Source organism: Protopterus annectens, chromosome 2.part2, assembly GCF_019279795.1.
Source record: "Protopterus annectens isolate FY-2018-M chromosome 2.part2, PAN1.0, whole genome shotgun sequence".
Classification (NCBI taxonomy): domain Eukaryota; kingdom Metazoa; phylum Chordata; order Ceratodontiformes; family Protopteridae; genus Protopterus; species Protopterus annectens.
In genome coordinates this window covers 77,265,806-77,280,176 of record NC_056730.1, presented here as the reverse complement: position 1 = coordinate 77,280,176, position 14,371 = coordinate 77,265,806, and the positions used below count along the sequence as shown (strand labels likewise).

Sequence of the window (14,371 nt, the reverse complement as noted above, 5' to 3'; positions counted from 1 at the left end):
GGAGAAAATGCAGAATCTAAATGACAGAAAAGTAACAATGGTATGTAAAAATTACATGTTAAATATGGTAGTGAGAAAGCAGAAAAACAAAAGACTGATGTATTAAGAGGGAGGACTGAAGTTAATTAGAAATCATGCACAGGAATTAAATTCAAAGAACGCTTACTATTGGAGAGTAATACACAAATGTATCCAAATCTGTGGGAGACCGTGGCAAATATCAGGGGTACTGGAGATTAACTAGGGCCTTATGGGTAGAGGGCAGAGCTCAAGAGTTTACTACGAATTCCACAGAATTTGGCCAAGTTGGATTAGAGGATCAGAAACCGTAACTCGTACATTGAAGAATGAAACGGATAAAGACCACAACATACTCAAACATGGGGTGCATGAGCTAAATTGTTTTTCTGAGGTGGGGGGGGGGTCTAGCAAAGTCTAAATGTAACAGAACAATGTAACCAATTAAAAACTCGACACGGAAGACAGGCTATACACTTACCTTCAGGATCTTCATCTTTTTCTTTACCACTTTTCCATGGAGCTAAATAAATTTAAAAAAAAAAATAAAAAGTTCATGACATGCTCATATACAATGAAGCCAGAAATTTTTAACACACTGCGCATAGCCCTCTACAGGCCAGTTACCTTTCTCTGTATTGAAGCCTGACATCATTTCTTCATCCTTCCCTTTATAGCCACCTGCAATGGACAAACAGTTATACAAAAAGCAATATAAAGAAATTATGTCTAACCATAACGTTCCATCTCAGTTGTCTTTCATTTGTCAGTCATCAATCTGTGGGTTCAGTTCAAATCCTTCAGAACAGAATTAGCGGTTTCTATAGCTCGTGGACTCCAAAAGTGAGCACATCCCTTACCCATAATGCTACGGGTAGATTATCCCCAATCCAGTTTTCTAACAAATGGAATGTAAGATGTAAAAATGAATGAGACCCCATATCTGGGGTAGAATTATATTCCAAAAGGAAAACTCTCAGTTAAACACCCATTCTTCCAAAAAATCTGGCAGGGGAAAGAAGGAGGGGAGTTGATGACAGATCAAGATGGAACGTTATGGCAAGACAAAACTTCATCTAAAGATGTCAATCTTCATTCTGTCATCAACCTCTGGAACACACCTCAGCTACTTAGAACCCTGGGTGGACTCTCAAGGATATTCCTGAGCACCACTGAACCAAGTGATGCTCTTAACAGATACCAGATCTAACTTGCAATTATTATTAAAGGTATGGGAGAGATGCTCAGGTTGCAAGCTGCACAAACGTCACCCATGCAAGTTCTCAATTGGAAGACAACAGAAGTGGTTACCACTCTAGTAGAGTGTGCTCTTGGAGTATGGGTAATGAAATAACCCTCACCCCACAAATGAAAGAAATGGTCAGAAATCCACTTTGCTAGAATTACTCTGTTCAGTTTGTCCCAATTTAATATGTGAAAAGGAAACCGCTGATCAGATTTCCTGATGTCCTTGGTCCTGTCAAGGTAGAATCTTAATAGAGTGCGAACATCTAAACAAATGTAATTAGTACTTCCCATGGTTAGTAAACTTTGTAAAACACCACCAGAAGATTAATGCACGGATTAAGGTTGGTTTCTGACACTACCTTGGGTAGAATGGATGGGTTGGTGCTAAGAGAAAAACTCTCTCCTTTTGGAAAAACAAATATGGTGGTCTAGAGGAAAGTGCCTGAAATTCCAAGCTTGATATAGCAGAGATTATGGCTTACCAAAAACATACTTTTCCAGGACAGAAACTTTAGATTACATCTAAAGGCCGGCTCGAATGAGGATTGTGTCAAATTTTGCAGCATCAAGGTAAGGTTCAAAAGGAGGAGTACAGTCCTCGTAGAGGCTTTAGGAAGAACGCACCATTTAAAAAGGCTTTATAAAATCGATGTGAAGCAATGGACAACCCATGGAAACAATTGTGGAAATTAGAAATGGCTGCCAGTTGGACTTTTGCCATCATTGACATTGGAAGGTAAAAAATGAAGAATTTTGTGAATTGGTGCTGAAAAAGGATCAAGGTGATGTAGAGAGCCCAAATTAATATTTACCATTTACTTGCATTAAATTTTGAGTGTAGATGGTTTATGAGATGACAAAAGTATGCATCTGACTGGTGAAGAAAGTACATCACATCTGACCACTAACGGAATTGCAGATACCAAGCTGTCAAGCTGAGAGTTTCTAATGTCTGGGTGACTAATGCCTGTCGGGTGTAACAGGAGGTCCAGAATTGGATCCAAAATCCAAAGCTGTGGCATCAGATGAGACCAATGGAAGGGGAACCAAATCTGCCAAAGCCAAAAGGGGGCAAAGAGAATGACTTTCAATTTGGCTATTTTCGGTAGAAATTTGGGAAATAGTGGGGTCACAGGAAAGGTGTGAAGGAGACCGGGTGGCCAATTATTAAGAGCATCCCACAGTAATTCCCCCCTTTGGAGGGACGAGGGCAAAGTAGCTGCTAGATTTGTTCAGATAGGAGGCAAAATGGTCGCAAGGCAGGCCCATGTGTGGAACATTCTTTCTGAAGCTTTTAGATTGAGGGACCACTCGTGAGGTAGGACGACGCACTTGTTCAATTTGTCGAAAACATTTGACCTCTCTGGAATAAAAGCTGCAATCAGAAAGCGGCTGGATTAGATCGCCCACTGTCATACTTTGATGGCTTATCAGCATAAGGTGTAAGATCTGGCCCCCCGTTTGTTGATATACCAGAACACTGACATGTTTGTCTGAATTGCAATTGTTCTTGGAGATGAGTGCTTGCAATGCCAACAGCACTGCTATTAACTCAAACATTTATGTGCAGCTTGGCCTCTGTTGGGAACCAAGTGCCTTGGACAGTTTTTCACAGGTAATGCCCCCCACCCCCCTCCGCCCAAGCTGGGAAGACTCCATGGTCACTAACCTTTGGTTGAAGGAGAATGAATGGATGTCCTTGTAAGGCTTATGAATGAATCCAGCATAAGAGATCTGTCTTGCATGTGTTGTAGAATAAGAATAGCATAGACAAGGGATGCTGAAGGGTGGACCACTGAACTGCAAAAAGCCATAGCAAAATTCTCATGTGAAACTTGGCTAGGGGAAGAAGAGTTATGGCAGCCACCATTCATCCCAGTGCTTCAAGTACTAACCTTGCTGAAACTCTTTCTTCGTACTAATATATGGACCTCATCCTGGATAGTTTCCAATCAAGATGAAAAAAGTGAGGCAATAGAGGCTCATGAATGCGTTAGTTCTAGTGAGGATTTTTCAAAGCTAATTGCAATGCCTAGATGGTCACATACTTGTACGACTTTGTTTTGCTGTTAGTAGTAGCTGCCTGGCAGTAGCAGAAATAAGCCAGTCTGAACAAAAACACCCTTGCAGTCTTAAGTAGGCTGCTACTACTACCACGCATATGATGAACACCCTGGGGGCTGTGGCAAGACCAAAAGACAGAACACTGAAATGCTAATGACTGGCTCCCAGCGGGAAGCAAGAAAACTTCTGAAACATCTGTCCATTTTTATGAGGTAGTACATGTCCTGTTAATTTACAGAGCACATCCAGTCGCCCTTTCCTAAAAAAAGAATGGACTGAACCGTGACCATCCGGAATCTGGTTTTTCAAAAATATTTGTGCAGTTCCCCAAGACCTAAAATTGGACTCCAGTCCCCTGTCTTTTTCGGCACAAAGTAGTTTAAGCAAAAGCCGGATTCTGTTTGGTGTGGTGTGACTTCTTGTATGACTTTTCTAGCAGCTTTTGAATTTGAATGGCTGCCTGTTCCCTCTGACTGGGTGGAACACTGGGGGATTTGTTTACACGGAGGAAGGGAAAAGGGAAATGCATAGTTTATGGAAATGATTCATTACACCCAAGTATTGGAGGTGATTTTTTGCCAGGTTTTTAGGTGCAGGAATAAGCAACCCTTGACTACCTCCAGAGGTGGACAATTGGGCCTCCATTCAGGCACACTGGAAGGATTTTCCAAAGGTACCTTGGAAACTTTGATGCTGCAGGCCACCTCTGCCACAAGGGTGGCATCTTCCTTTACAGTTCCCCCATCTGTCCCAAGGAAACCTTCACAAGGTCTAGTCTGGGAAGACAGTTAAGACTGCCTGAACCACATTTTGTGGATTACTCACTGGTTCCTAGAGAAGGACCTCTAAGGAGTGGAAAAATGTACTACAGCAAAAAGGGTTTTCTCATCCCTCTCACACCTGCTTAAAGTGCCTGTAACAGTTGGGCCAAAAAGGGAAGTGCCATTAAAAGGTACACTGACCAATAAACACTTGGCAGGCTCTGAAAAATTACACAAATGCACCAAGGCATACCTCCTTATGGAAATGCCTGAACTTGCTGCTCTTGTTCCTTTGGCTACAAATGAAATAATCCTAACGGAAAAATTGGAAATTGATGTCAGGGTAGCCAAATAACAGGTGACAATCTCGTACCTCAAACAGCTCCTTTATCAGATCTCTCTAATCTAGCAAAATGTGCCAGGTAGCTCAAAGACCGCAGGGCAAACTTTGATGGAAACATAAACTTGCTTTCCAAATCAATCCATCTGAAACTCCTTGTTGGGAGGATGGAGAGAGGAACTTTCTTCAGCTAGTTCCTGTTTAGTGTCTGCCAATACCACCATGGCATCATAGGAACTCCCTTTACCCAAAAAGGTTTAGCCTCTGAGGCGGTGATAATTCTGCCTGGTCTCAGGCTGTGCTAATTCTGGCTTGTCTCTTGGGAATTGGTTCAGTGGCATCAGGGGCCTTTCACACCCAATGAGAGACCAACTCTATGAGCTCATCGGCGGGTGGAGATAACCAGGAAATAAACTGGTGGGTAGCAAAAGCCTGCAGGTACACGGATTCCTCGGTCAAAGGTTGAGGGACTTCCACCCACCTCTCTGCTTGAGTATTTCCAGGTAGTCTCCAAAACAGACCATCAGGAAGTGATCTAGGGGACCCTTCGCCCTCACTGAAATAAGTGTCATCTGTGATGGGAGTCCTCTAGAGAGTTAAAGTGTTCCTTTCTACAGGATTTCTTCTGAAGGACCTCCCCCAAGGGGAATGTCTGGGGAGGTTTCGTAAGAGGTAGCCTACTGGGAAACCTGAGGGTGCAGTACCTGCTAACCATGTGTGGGGACTGGTTCCTACACAAAGCCTGAAATTGCCAAGAACAGACTCAAAAGGAAGGAAGGACTCTACCAGGTACTTTAAGTAGCCAATGCCCTCTTCATTGCTTTGAAGGCTGACCAACAAAAGAAGAGATGCTCTGGGACGACTTCAATGCTGAAGCCCCTCACTGTCCCAATGAAGCCCCCCTCAAGACTGAAGTCAGATACGAACTTGTCCATGTTGATTCCCGAAAATCTTGGGATGTCTCCTGATAAACAGGGAGCAGACTTCAATGACTCAGAACAGTCAAGCTGCAGCCCTGAGAGGACTCTATTTCCGATGCAACAGAAGTATTCAGGTCAATTGTATGTTCCAAAGAAAAGGTGATGTTCAAAACTGACAAAACCAGTCCCAGAAAGCATGGAACCAAGGACTCTAAACTACATGTGGAGGCTAGAGGTGAAGGATTGGAAGTGGGAGAGAAGGTGTCCGTGCCGGTCCCAAAGGGATAGGAACCAGAGCGCATGACAAGCCTTGGGCACAAAGTATTTTAATAGACAACCTCTCCACATAGTCCTCTGTCACACCTTTGGAAGAACTGGAGACCACCATAGGGGAGACTTTTGGTCCAAGAATGGAGCCAGTGGCCTAACAGCAAAAGGGTCTGCTGAAGGTCAATACAGAGTCCTAGGTAACAAGAGTAAAAAGACCATTCTTCCAGTGATGACGGAAAAGCTGAAACCGAGAAAGCAGATATCAGTTCTGAAGCATGATTCGGGGTCCAGGATTTAGAAGTAGGTTCTGAAGAAGTCTTTTTTGGACTCTGCGCTGTGGAAGTACTCAAAGGCACAAAGTTCCTTTCCCTCAGAGGATCTGAGAGGAGGAAAGTACATCCAGATTTGTTTAATCTTGACCGGAGATTCAGATTTGGCCTCCCCAAAAGAGGAGAGAAGGCCTTTCAGAATAAAGTTTGTTCTTTTGGTCTACCAATGCTCAGTGACTGAAACTGTGGCAGATAGAACAGTCTACTTGCAAATTTAAGGGAACCAAAAAATACATGCATAACAAATGCCGGCCTAAAAGGGAATTTTTTGACCGCATTTCATACATGTTTTAAAAGCCACCGGAGTCTTTTCTAACTGCCATATCCATGAGAAGTCAGTGACTGCAACACACAATCACACCTACAGAAAGGAAAGGCACCACACACTCAAGAAAAACCCAGCAGGCGACAGAAAGGAATTTTTTTTCTTTTTTTAGGAAATGAGTTACCACCAAAGGTAAACAATAGACTTACCAAGCGGTAAGAATTGAGGAGTAAGTGATACCAGCAATGGTAATAAAGAGCTACCTAATGTTAGTTGGAAGGGGAAGGAAAGTGAAAGATTGGAAGTAATTTAATTAAACTTCTGAAAGCTATACAGAAAGTGAGGTAGACCAGAACAAGGCCTAAGACAACTTTAGAAATGGAAGAAATTATGAAAAATATCAGACTTAACTGGTAAGGCGTGAGAGAGATGGAGAAACCACATTAGAAGCTGAAAGCGCCTAACATCCAAGGTAATCTGAGCAGTTTAAGAGTTTTTGGAATCTACGAGCTATAGAAACTGTTGACTCTTTTCCAAAGGACTGGAACTGAACCCACAGGTGGATGACAGAATGAAGACTGACAACTTCAGATATTACTTTATGCTAAATGTATGCTTCAATATTATCTTTATGCTAAATGCATGCTTATAGATTAACCATAAACTTTAATAAAAGTTTAATACTTGACAGCACTTCTACAATGATGCACACCACAAAAATGCATTGTATAACATTTTTATCAGACTTCACATGGGGTAGTCTCTGTAGCCCAAATAAACCTGCGACTCCAAGGTATTAAGTCAGAGTTTATAGTAAACAGAAATGCCACTACATAGACTTCCACTAGTACACAAACCATCCAAAACAACAAATAAAAAGTTGGCCTTAAGCATGACCAATAAAAAATGTAAATTTTTAGCTCACGTTTTCCCACAAGATACGGGACGAAATTCAACCCTTCAACAACAGGTGCGGAAGTAATGTCATTTAAGTGGCAATAGAGCATACCCTCTAGTTTCATGTCCTTGTTAAAACATTAAAATCATGACAACTATGATCTTGCAAGTGCAAATAATTCAGTAACAAAACTCCCTCAAAACACTCAAAATGAAAGTGAGAATGTCATAGTATGTGTATTAGCATGCCCCATATTTCCCCCTTATTTATTGACAATGTACAGATTATGGCCTATAATCAAGTAAAGGACAGTACTACTGCTGTTGCCTGCAGAGAAGCAACCATCAGCACTTACTTCTGATCTGCCATCATTTGAATGTAGGACTGTGAAAAGCAGCAGATGCTCTTACATTTAACGAGAGCTATCAAACATATTAAACCATCATGAAACAAGTTGAGAACTGTGAGCACATAAAGCAGGGCACAGCAAGAATCTTGGAATTATTTAAATTTCATTAACTACTGAAAGCATGCATGCGTGTGCGCACAGGAGTACAAAAACAGAGCAAATGGGGCTCTTTGCATCAACTATGCAGAAGTGCAATCCGTCAGAAAGTAGTCAATATTAGGTCAAAGAAAAGCAGACTGTGCAAAAGCACATGATCAATGGGGTATGTGACGCAGCACAGGTATTAAAGTGTGAACGAAAAATACAATTATGACTGAAAATGACATTCACTAGAAAGAAGTCAAGCTAATACTTGTTTTTTCGGGGATGGGCATGTTTTGTTCCAAGAGAAACTTTTGTATATAATTATAAAGAAGTCCATATGCCCCGCAAAACAGAGGCAGGAAGTGACCATAACTGACAAGAAAACAGATTATGATCATATTAAAGAAATGATTGCTTCAGTAAACCACCACAAGTGGCTAATTTCAGAATTTGGCAACTCTCAATCTCAAACTAATGCGTGGTCTAAAACTTCCTAGTCACAAACAGGTCTGTACATAGTGCAAATTATACACTCTGCAAGAAATCAATTATTTGATCTGGCTTATTATAGGCACTACATCCAAGTTAAAGAAACAAACACTACTGTGGTCATAATATCCTGCATATAGTCAAAAACAGTGTTGCCCCCTAACCCCAAGTTATATCTAAAGATACCAAAGCAGCCTGTAAAATCACTTAACTGACAAAATAGGAGCAGTACTTTGACTCTACCTCAAGAAGTGAAAAGAAGTGTGTTTATCACAACAAATCAATGGCATACAGAGTCAAATGGGAGCAGAAAGGCAATGTGTGTGGATATAAAAGCACCTAATTGTTATGTGGCTTGTTAGGAGAAATAAAATTGGGTTTTGCTGACAACTGAAATCCACTGCTGAAGCTAAAATTTCATTCAAGGGAGCACAATGTGTGGCTTGGTGCGAAATTAGTTATTAAAAGATAGGAAGGTAGCCTGTGCCCAACAACGGTTGCTGACTATTGACACCTGATACAAGGCAGAAATGCTCCAACTTGTTAAATGTGTGTGTGTGTGTATATATACGAGAAAGCATGTGATCAGATGGGACATACTTTGAGACTTATGTGTAAGAATGAAAGCAAGATAGGACTACAGAACATCAGTCTTTCAAGAAAAGTGATCCAAAGAAGCTGAAGCAGCAGGCTCAAAAGTAGTTTGGGTCAATTTTTGCAAAACAAAATTAAAGGTCCCAGGAAGAAGGGTCACGCTTCCAGGGAGGACGAATGCAAAAGACACCTTTAAGAACCTTTTTTGGTTAATTCTAGAGGCAAAAGGGGGGGGGGGGTTCAGTAAACAGGAAAGAATTAAATACCCCAACAGAGCACTTATCTGGAATGGCTAGGTAACCAGCAAATGAACGAGCATTCAAACCAATGACTGCAGAAGGCAGTCGCACTGGCAGCAAAGTTCTTCTGAGGAAGGTACATCCATATTTCAGCTACATGTCCAGCACAGTCTGCGGAGAGCATACATATGACGTACCCTTTACAACCAAAAGGCTTTGGTATACTGGCTAGATGTTGGGCTACCCTTAAAATGGAATCCCTACTGTAAATAATACTCCAACAGTGGTATGGAAGGACATCAATAACTGCCACCACTTTTGTCTGCGGCACAGTTTGAATCCATGGTGGCAGCATGGACTACTTGCTGTATTTCATCTTTTTAGATGAAGTGGAATAGCAGGCAGCAGAACCAGTATTTATGCTGTAGCAGAGAAAGAAGCCTTATTCTTGGTAAGCACCACTGGAATGAGTACGTCACAAGCAAAGTTGTCAGACAAGTGTTAAGAAGCTGCACACAACCACCCCTTAAAAAAAGTAAAAGCATAAGTAGTGCACAATTTCCAAAGTTCTTCACAGAAGTACAAGAGTAAAATACAGCAGGCAAATTGTCATGCAGTGCACACAGGCATTAAACAAAAAAATTCTACACTGAAAATACACTTTCCAATCTTTAAATTTATGCAAACTCAAAGATTTAAACAGCAGTACATGCTTAATAAAATTACCTTCAGCAGTTAAAACTGAGCCATAAAAATAGTGATCCCCAACAGGAAACACTGTATTGTAAATATCCAGTTACCTTTTTAGTCAAAAAATAAAAAAATGTTTTCTGTATTAACTGGCAGGTTATTGTATACTAGGCAGTAACCCCATACATCCAAAAGCAACCACAATAAGCAAAATCATAAGCCCCGTCAAAAACTCCTTGATACAAGGATGGGTAAAAGCAAGGAGAAGGAATCTAAGGGCAGACAATACTGGAGGGATTAATCTTGATATAGGAGTAGGAAAGGCGAAAGGATAACTCTTAACAGTAATGAAGAACGTTAGACTTGTGCAAGTAAAACATGCACAAACAGTAAATATTAGAAAGTACCATTGTACAAGAACTTATCACAATACGCGTCCTATTTTTCACAGATGCTGTATTTATAAACAAAGGGATACCCTGCCAAGGATAGCCATACATCCAACCAGTGAAATAAAGCTTCATACCCTTCCAGGTTCCTTCCGTCAGACACATGTCTAAGCAAATAAAGTGACTTATGAGCGCTGAATTCTCAGAATTGAACTGTCTATGGGAATCAGAGAAACCTCAAAAGTAAGGGCATCTCCACACAAAGGATAAAAAGGAGTCATCCTTGGCCAGAGGTCAATGAAAAGGGAAATGTATCTGTTAAGTACACCTACCAAAAGAGAAGGTAAAGGAAGACCTCTTTTAAAGTGTCCAGTGGGGAAGATCTGTCCTGGACCTACTCAAGCTTTCTGCCACTAGATTGTGTTCCAAGGAGAATGTCAACTGCCTGAAGAATTAGATGGCAATCAGCAAATTCCAAAATAAAAAGAGCTAGTCTAGAAATAAGGCAAGAGTCTATGACCTCAGAACCAAGCCGGCCATTTTTCAAGCTCTCGTCAGCCACAAACCTCTTCAGCTAAGGTTTTACCTATAGTGCCCTTCTCCCAGTTACCTCAGATCTCGTTTCCAAGCTAGAAAAATGAAGCTGAGGCTACCTCTGGGTCAGACATGACCTAACTGGAAAGTAGGACAGATAAGATGCACCTGAAACCTTCAGAGGGGGAAAGCGGGTGGGCTGCAATAAACTAAGATGAAACAACCAAGATGGAATGTTATGGTAAGGTAATTTTATCTGATGTTAATCTTAGTTTATTCCTTACTTTTGGGACAAGAGTCACAAGCTATCTTGTTCCCTGGGCAGGCCCTATGGAAAGATATTCCGGTGCACCATAGAAACAAAAGAAGCTCTGCCTCTAGATGCCAAGTCCAATCTGTAATGAACAATACAGGTATGAGAGGCCTATCCCAGGTTGCGGCTGCACAAATGTCATTCAAAGATGTCCTAGCATGGAAGGCTGCAGAAGTTGACACTGATCTTGTAGAGTGGGCCTTTACTCTGCCAGGTAAAGGGATACCATTCTTGCCATAAATGAAAGTAATACAATTTCTCAACCAAGTGGCTAAAGTAACCTTACAAACTGGACAACCTAATCTGGATTCAGAAAAGGTCAAACACAGCTGGTCAGATTTTCTATTAAATATAGTCCTGTCTAGGCAAAAACAAATTTGTTTATGCACATCCAAGGTATGCAGGCAATATTCCCCTCTGTTAGAATGATTAGGGAAGAACACTGGCAAATCAATAGTCGGATATAAATTCAGAAACGACACTGGGCAAGAAAGTCGGATTGTTCCTTAATGAAACTCGGTCCTTGTGAAAGATGAGGTAGAGGGGTTTGATAGACAAGGCCTGTAATTCAGAAATACGTCTGGCAGAAGTAATGGCAACTAAGAACATTTTCCATGACAGATGCTTCAGACCACAGGTAGATGCAGGATCAAAAGAAGTCAACCCTTGAAGGACTAAAGCCAAGTCCCAAGGCTGAACAGGTTCTCTGAATGGAGGCTTTAGTTGGATTATTAAAGTCTGTGTGACATTAAGGAAGAGCCCTGAAAGCCATTATGAAAATTACAAATAGCAGCCAAATGAACATTAACTGTGGAGGCTGCTACTCTCGATTTAAAAAAGGTCTGAAAGATACTCTAGCACAATAGAAAGAGGGGCTGTAAAAGGGTTCATTTGTTTATCTTGTAGCCAGAGAGAAAACCTCTTCCATTTGCTGCGTTGGAGTAGTCTGGTGGATGATCTATGAGAGGCAATCAGAATGTCACGCACAGGAGAAGATAGATTATGCTGCCTGGCGATCGTTGGAAGGGGATAAACCCAGCTGTCAGTTTCAGACTGGACAGGTTTGGATAAACCAGATTCTGCGGGTGAGAAATCAACTCTAGAGTTGGATTGAGAATCCATGGTCAATATAGGAGATAAGGAGACAGGAAAGGAAACCAAACTTATTGAGGCCAATATGGAGCAATGAGGATCAACTTTGTTCAACAGATATGCTTTCTTGAGGAACAGGGGAATGAGGGATATCGGAGGATAGGCATACAGCAGACCTGAGGGCCAATCGTGGACTAGTCTCTCGGTGACTGTCCCAGAGGGGGATCAGAGCAAAGTAGTTGCTGCACTTGTCATTGGATGGGGATGCAAATAGGTCGCAGCAAGGCTAGTCCCAACGGTCATAAATCTTTGCAACCACTAGAGGACTGTAAGACCAATAGTGAGGCTGTAGGATGAGTCTGCCAACTTGTCCGCTATCACATTACAGCTCCCGGGAATGTGCATTGGTATCAGAAAACGGTTGGAGGCTCTAACCCATTGCCATAATCAAATGGCCTCAAGAGTGGGTATTATCTAGTTCCCCCTTGCTTGTTGATGTACCAGACTACTGCCACGTTATCTGAACTGCAATAGTCCCCGACAGAAAGATCGACTGGAATGCTTGCAACGCTAGTAGCACCACCCTCAGTTCTAGTACACTGATATGCAGATGGGCCTCCTCTGTGACCAAGAGCCTTGGACAGTCTTTCCCTGAAACAGCCCCCCACCCCATCAGGGAGGCATCCGTGGTCAATGTGGTATTGGGATGATGAAGGTTGAAGGGGCGAGATCACTGGGGAGGGTTGTTTGACACCCACAAGAGCAAGTCCTGTTAGTAAATCTTGGTTATTCGAATCGGAAAAGATAAGGGGTGCTGGGATGGGTACCACTGAAACAGCAACTGAAGAAGCCTCAAGTGTAACCATGCTAGGGGGACTATGATGATGGAGGGCTGCCATCGGATCCTAGCAGTTGAAGAACGGATTGAGCTGAGGCTAGATTTTGTGAAAGTATTGCCTGAACCAATAAACATGGGTCCATGGAAGTGTAGTGTGGGAAGAATGCCAGGGAATTGTTATGGCTAGGCTTGTACTGGCCCCTAGGGCCGATAGCCTAGTACCAACCTATGAACCTCTTCTTTGATCCTCTGAATTCTGTGATCTGGTAGAGAGGCTGTAGAAGTCAGTGTGTCCAGAATCACTCCAATGTACTCAGTGACCCAAAGGTTTGACTTCCAGTTTAAATCGCTATTCTGAGCTGCTGTGCAGTGTTTAGGGTGCAAGTCAAGGCCTGATCCAGTAGGCGTGTTGTTGGGATAGTAATAAGCCAGTCATCTAGGTAGGGAAACACCTGGAATCCTTGAAGCCGCAGGTGAGCTCTGACTACTGCCATGCACTTTGTGAACACTCTGGGACTGTAGAGTCTCCAAAGGGTAGTATGTGAAACTGGTAATGACTGGCTCCCACCCTGAAGTGAAGATCTTCTTGAGCACCTTTCCACTTTTATGTGGTAGTACACTTCTTGAAGATGCATGGAGCACATCCAATCGTCTTTTTTCCAGAAGTGGAAGTATAGACTTAACCGTACACATCCAGAATCCATCTTTATGAATTTATTTAGGGTGCTGAGATCCAGAACTGGTCTCCAGTCTTTTTTGGCACCAAAAAGAATCCTGAATAGAAGCCAGATCCTGTCTGGTCTGGGGGACTGTTTGACTCTTTTTTGAGGCAGCTCTATTATCTCTATAGCTGCGGCTTTCCTTTGACTGGGTGGCACGTCGGGTAAGCTTCTGGGTAAGCGGGGAGTGACTAAAAGGAATATGGTATCCTCTGGTGATGAGCCTTTGTACCCAAGCATCTGTGGCTATGGATTGCCAGGCAGAAAGGTACAAGAAAAAACTACCTCCGACTGCTTACAGAGAAAAGCAATTGGGCTGCTCCTCAGGAGCATTGACAGGACTGTCCAAAGACGGATTCCCTGAAACCCTGGTTTCACGGACCTCTCCTGCCCCGAAAGGGACATCTTCCTTTAGAATCACCCCCCCCCCCCCCCCCAATGAAAGCTTGGCCTGAAAGTCATGGAAAGGACCCTGAGACTTTGTGCCACATTTTCCCACTCTTGTGATTCCTAGAACAGAACCGCTAAGATAAACGGACACACACAGCAGATAGGGTCTTACCATCCTGTCCACATCTAGCCAATATATCTTTTACCTTGGACCCAAGCAAATAGTCTCAATACGGGCATTAAGGAAGGAAGCCTTGAAGGGATCTGCAGTCACAAAGGTGCATCCAGGCATTGCATCTCATGACTACGCCTGCAGCTCTCGCCACTCCCTCAGTAGAGTGTGATATCAAAAGCATTGAGGAATTGGAAACGGATTCCAGGGTCACTAACTGAGAGGCCACCATGTTTTGGACCCAATCAGAAACTGCTCCTGCCAAGGTCTCAGAGTTCAGACACCAAGTCTCTCTGAAGCCTTGTG

At 42.5% G+C, this 14,371-nt stretch overlaps 1 protein-coding gene across 1 annotated transcript in view; it reads right to left on the bottom strand.

Annotated features, from left to right (window-relative positions):
- Positions 1-14,371, bottom strand: part of DDX4 (DEAD-box helicase 4) — a 2,434,953-nt gene that overhangs the window by 1,550,633 nt on the left and 869,949 nt on the right. Inside the window, exons 9-10 of the mRNA XM_044063758.1 lie at positions 646-699; positions 500-541 (exon numbers count right to left, since the gene is read on the bottom strand). Coding sequence (XP_043919693.1) covers positions 500-541; positions 646-699 — 96 coding nt within the window. The remainder of the gene's footprint in view (positions 1-499; positions 542-645; positions 700-14,371) is intronic.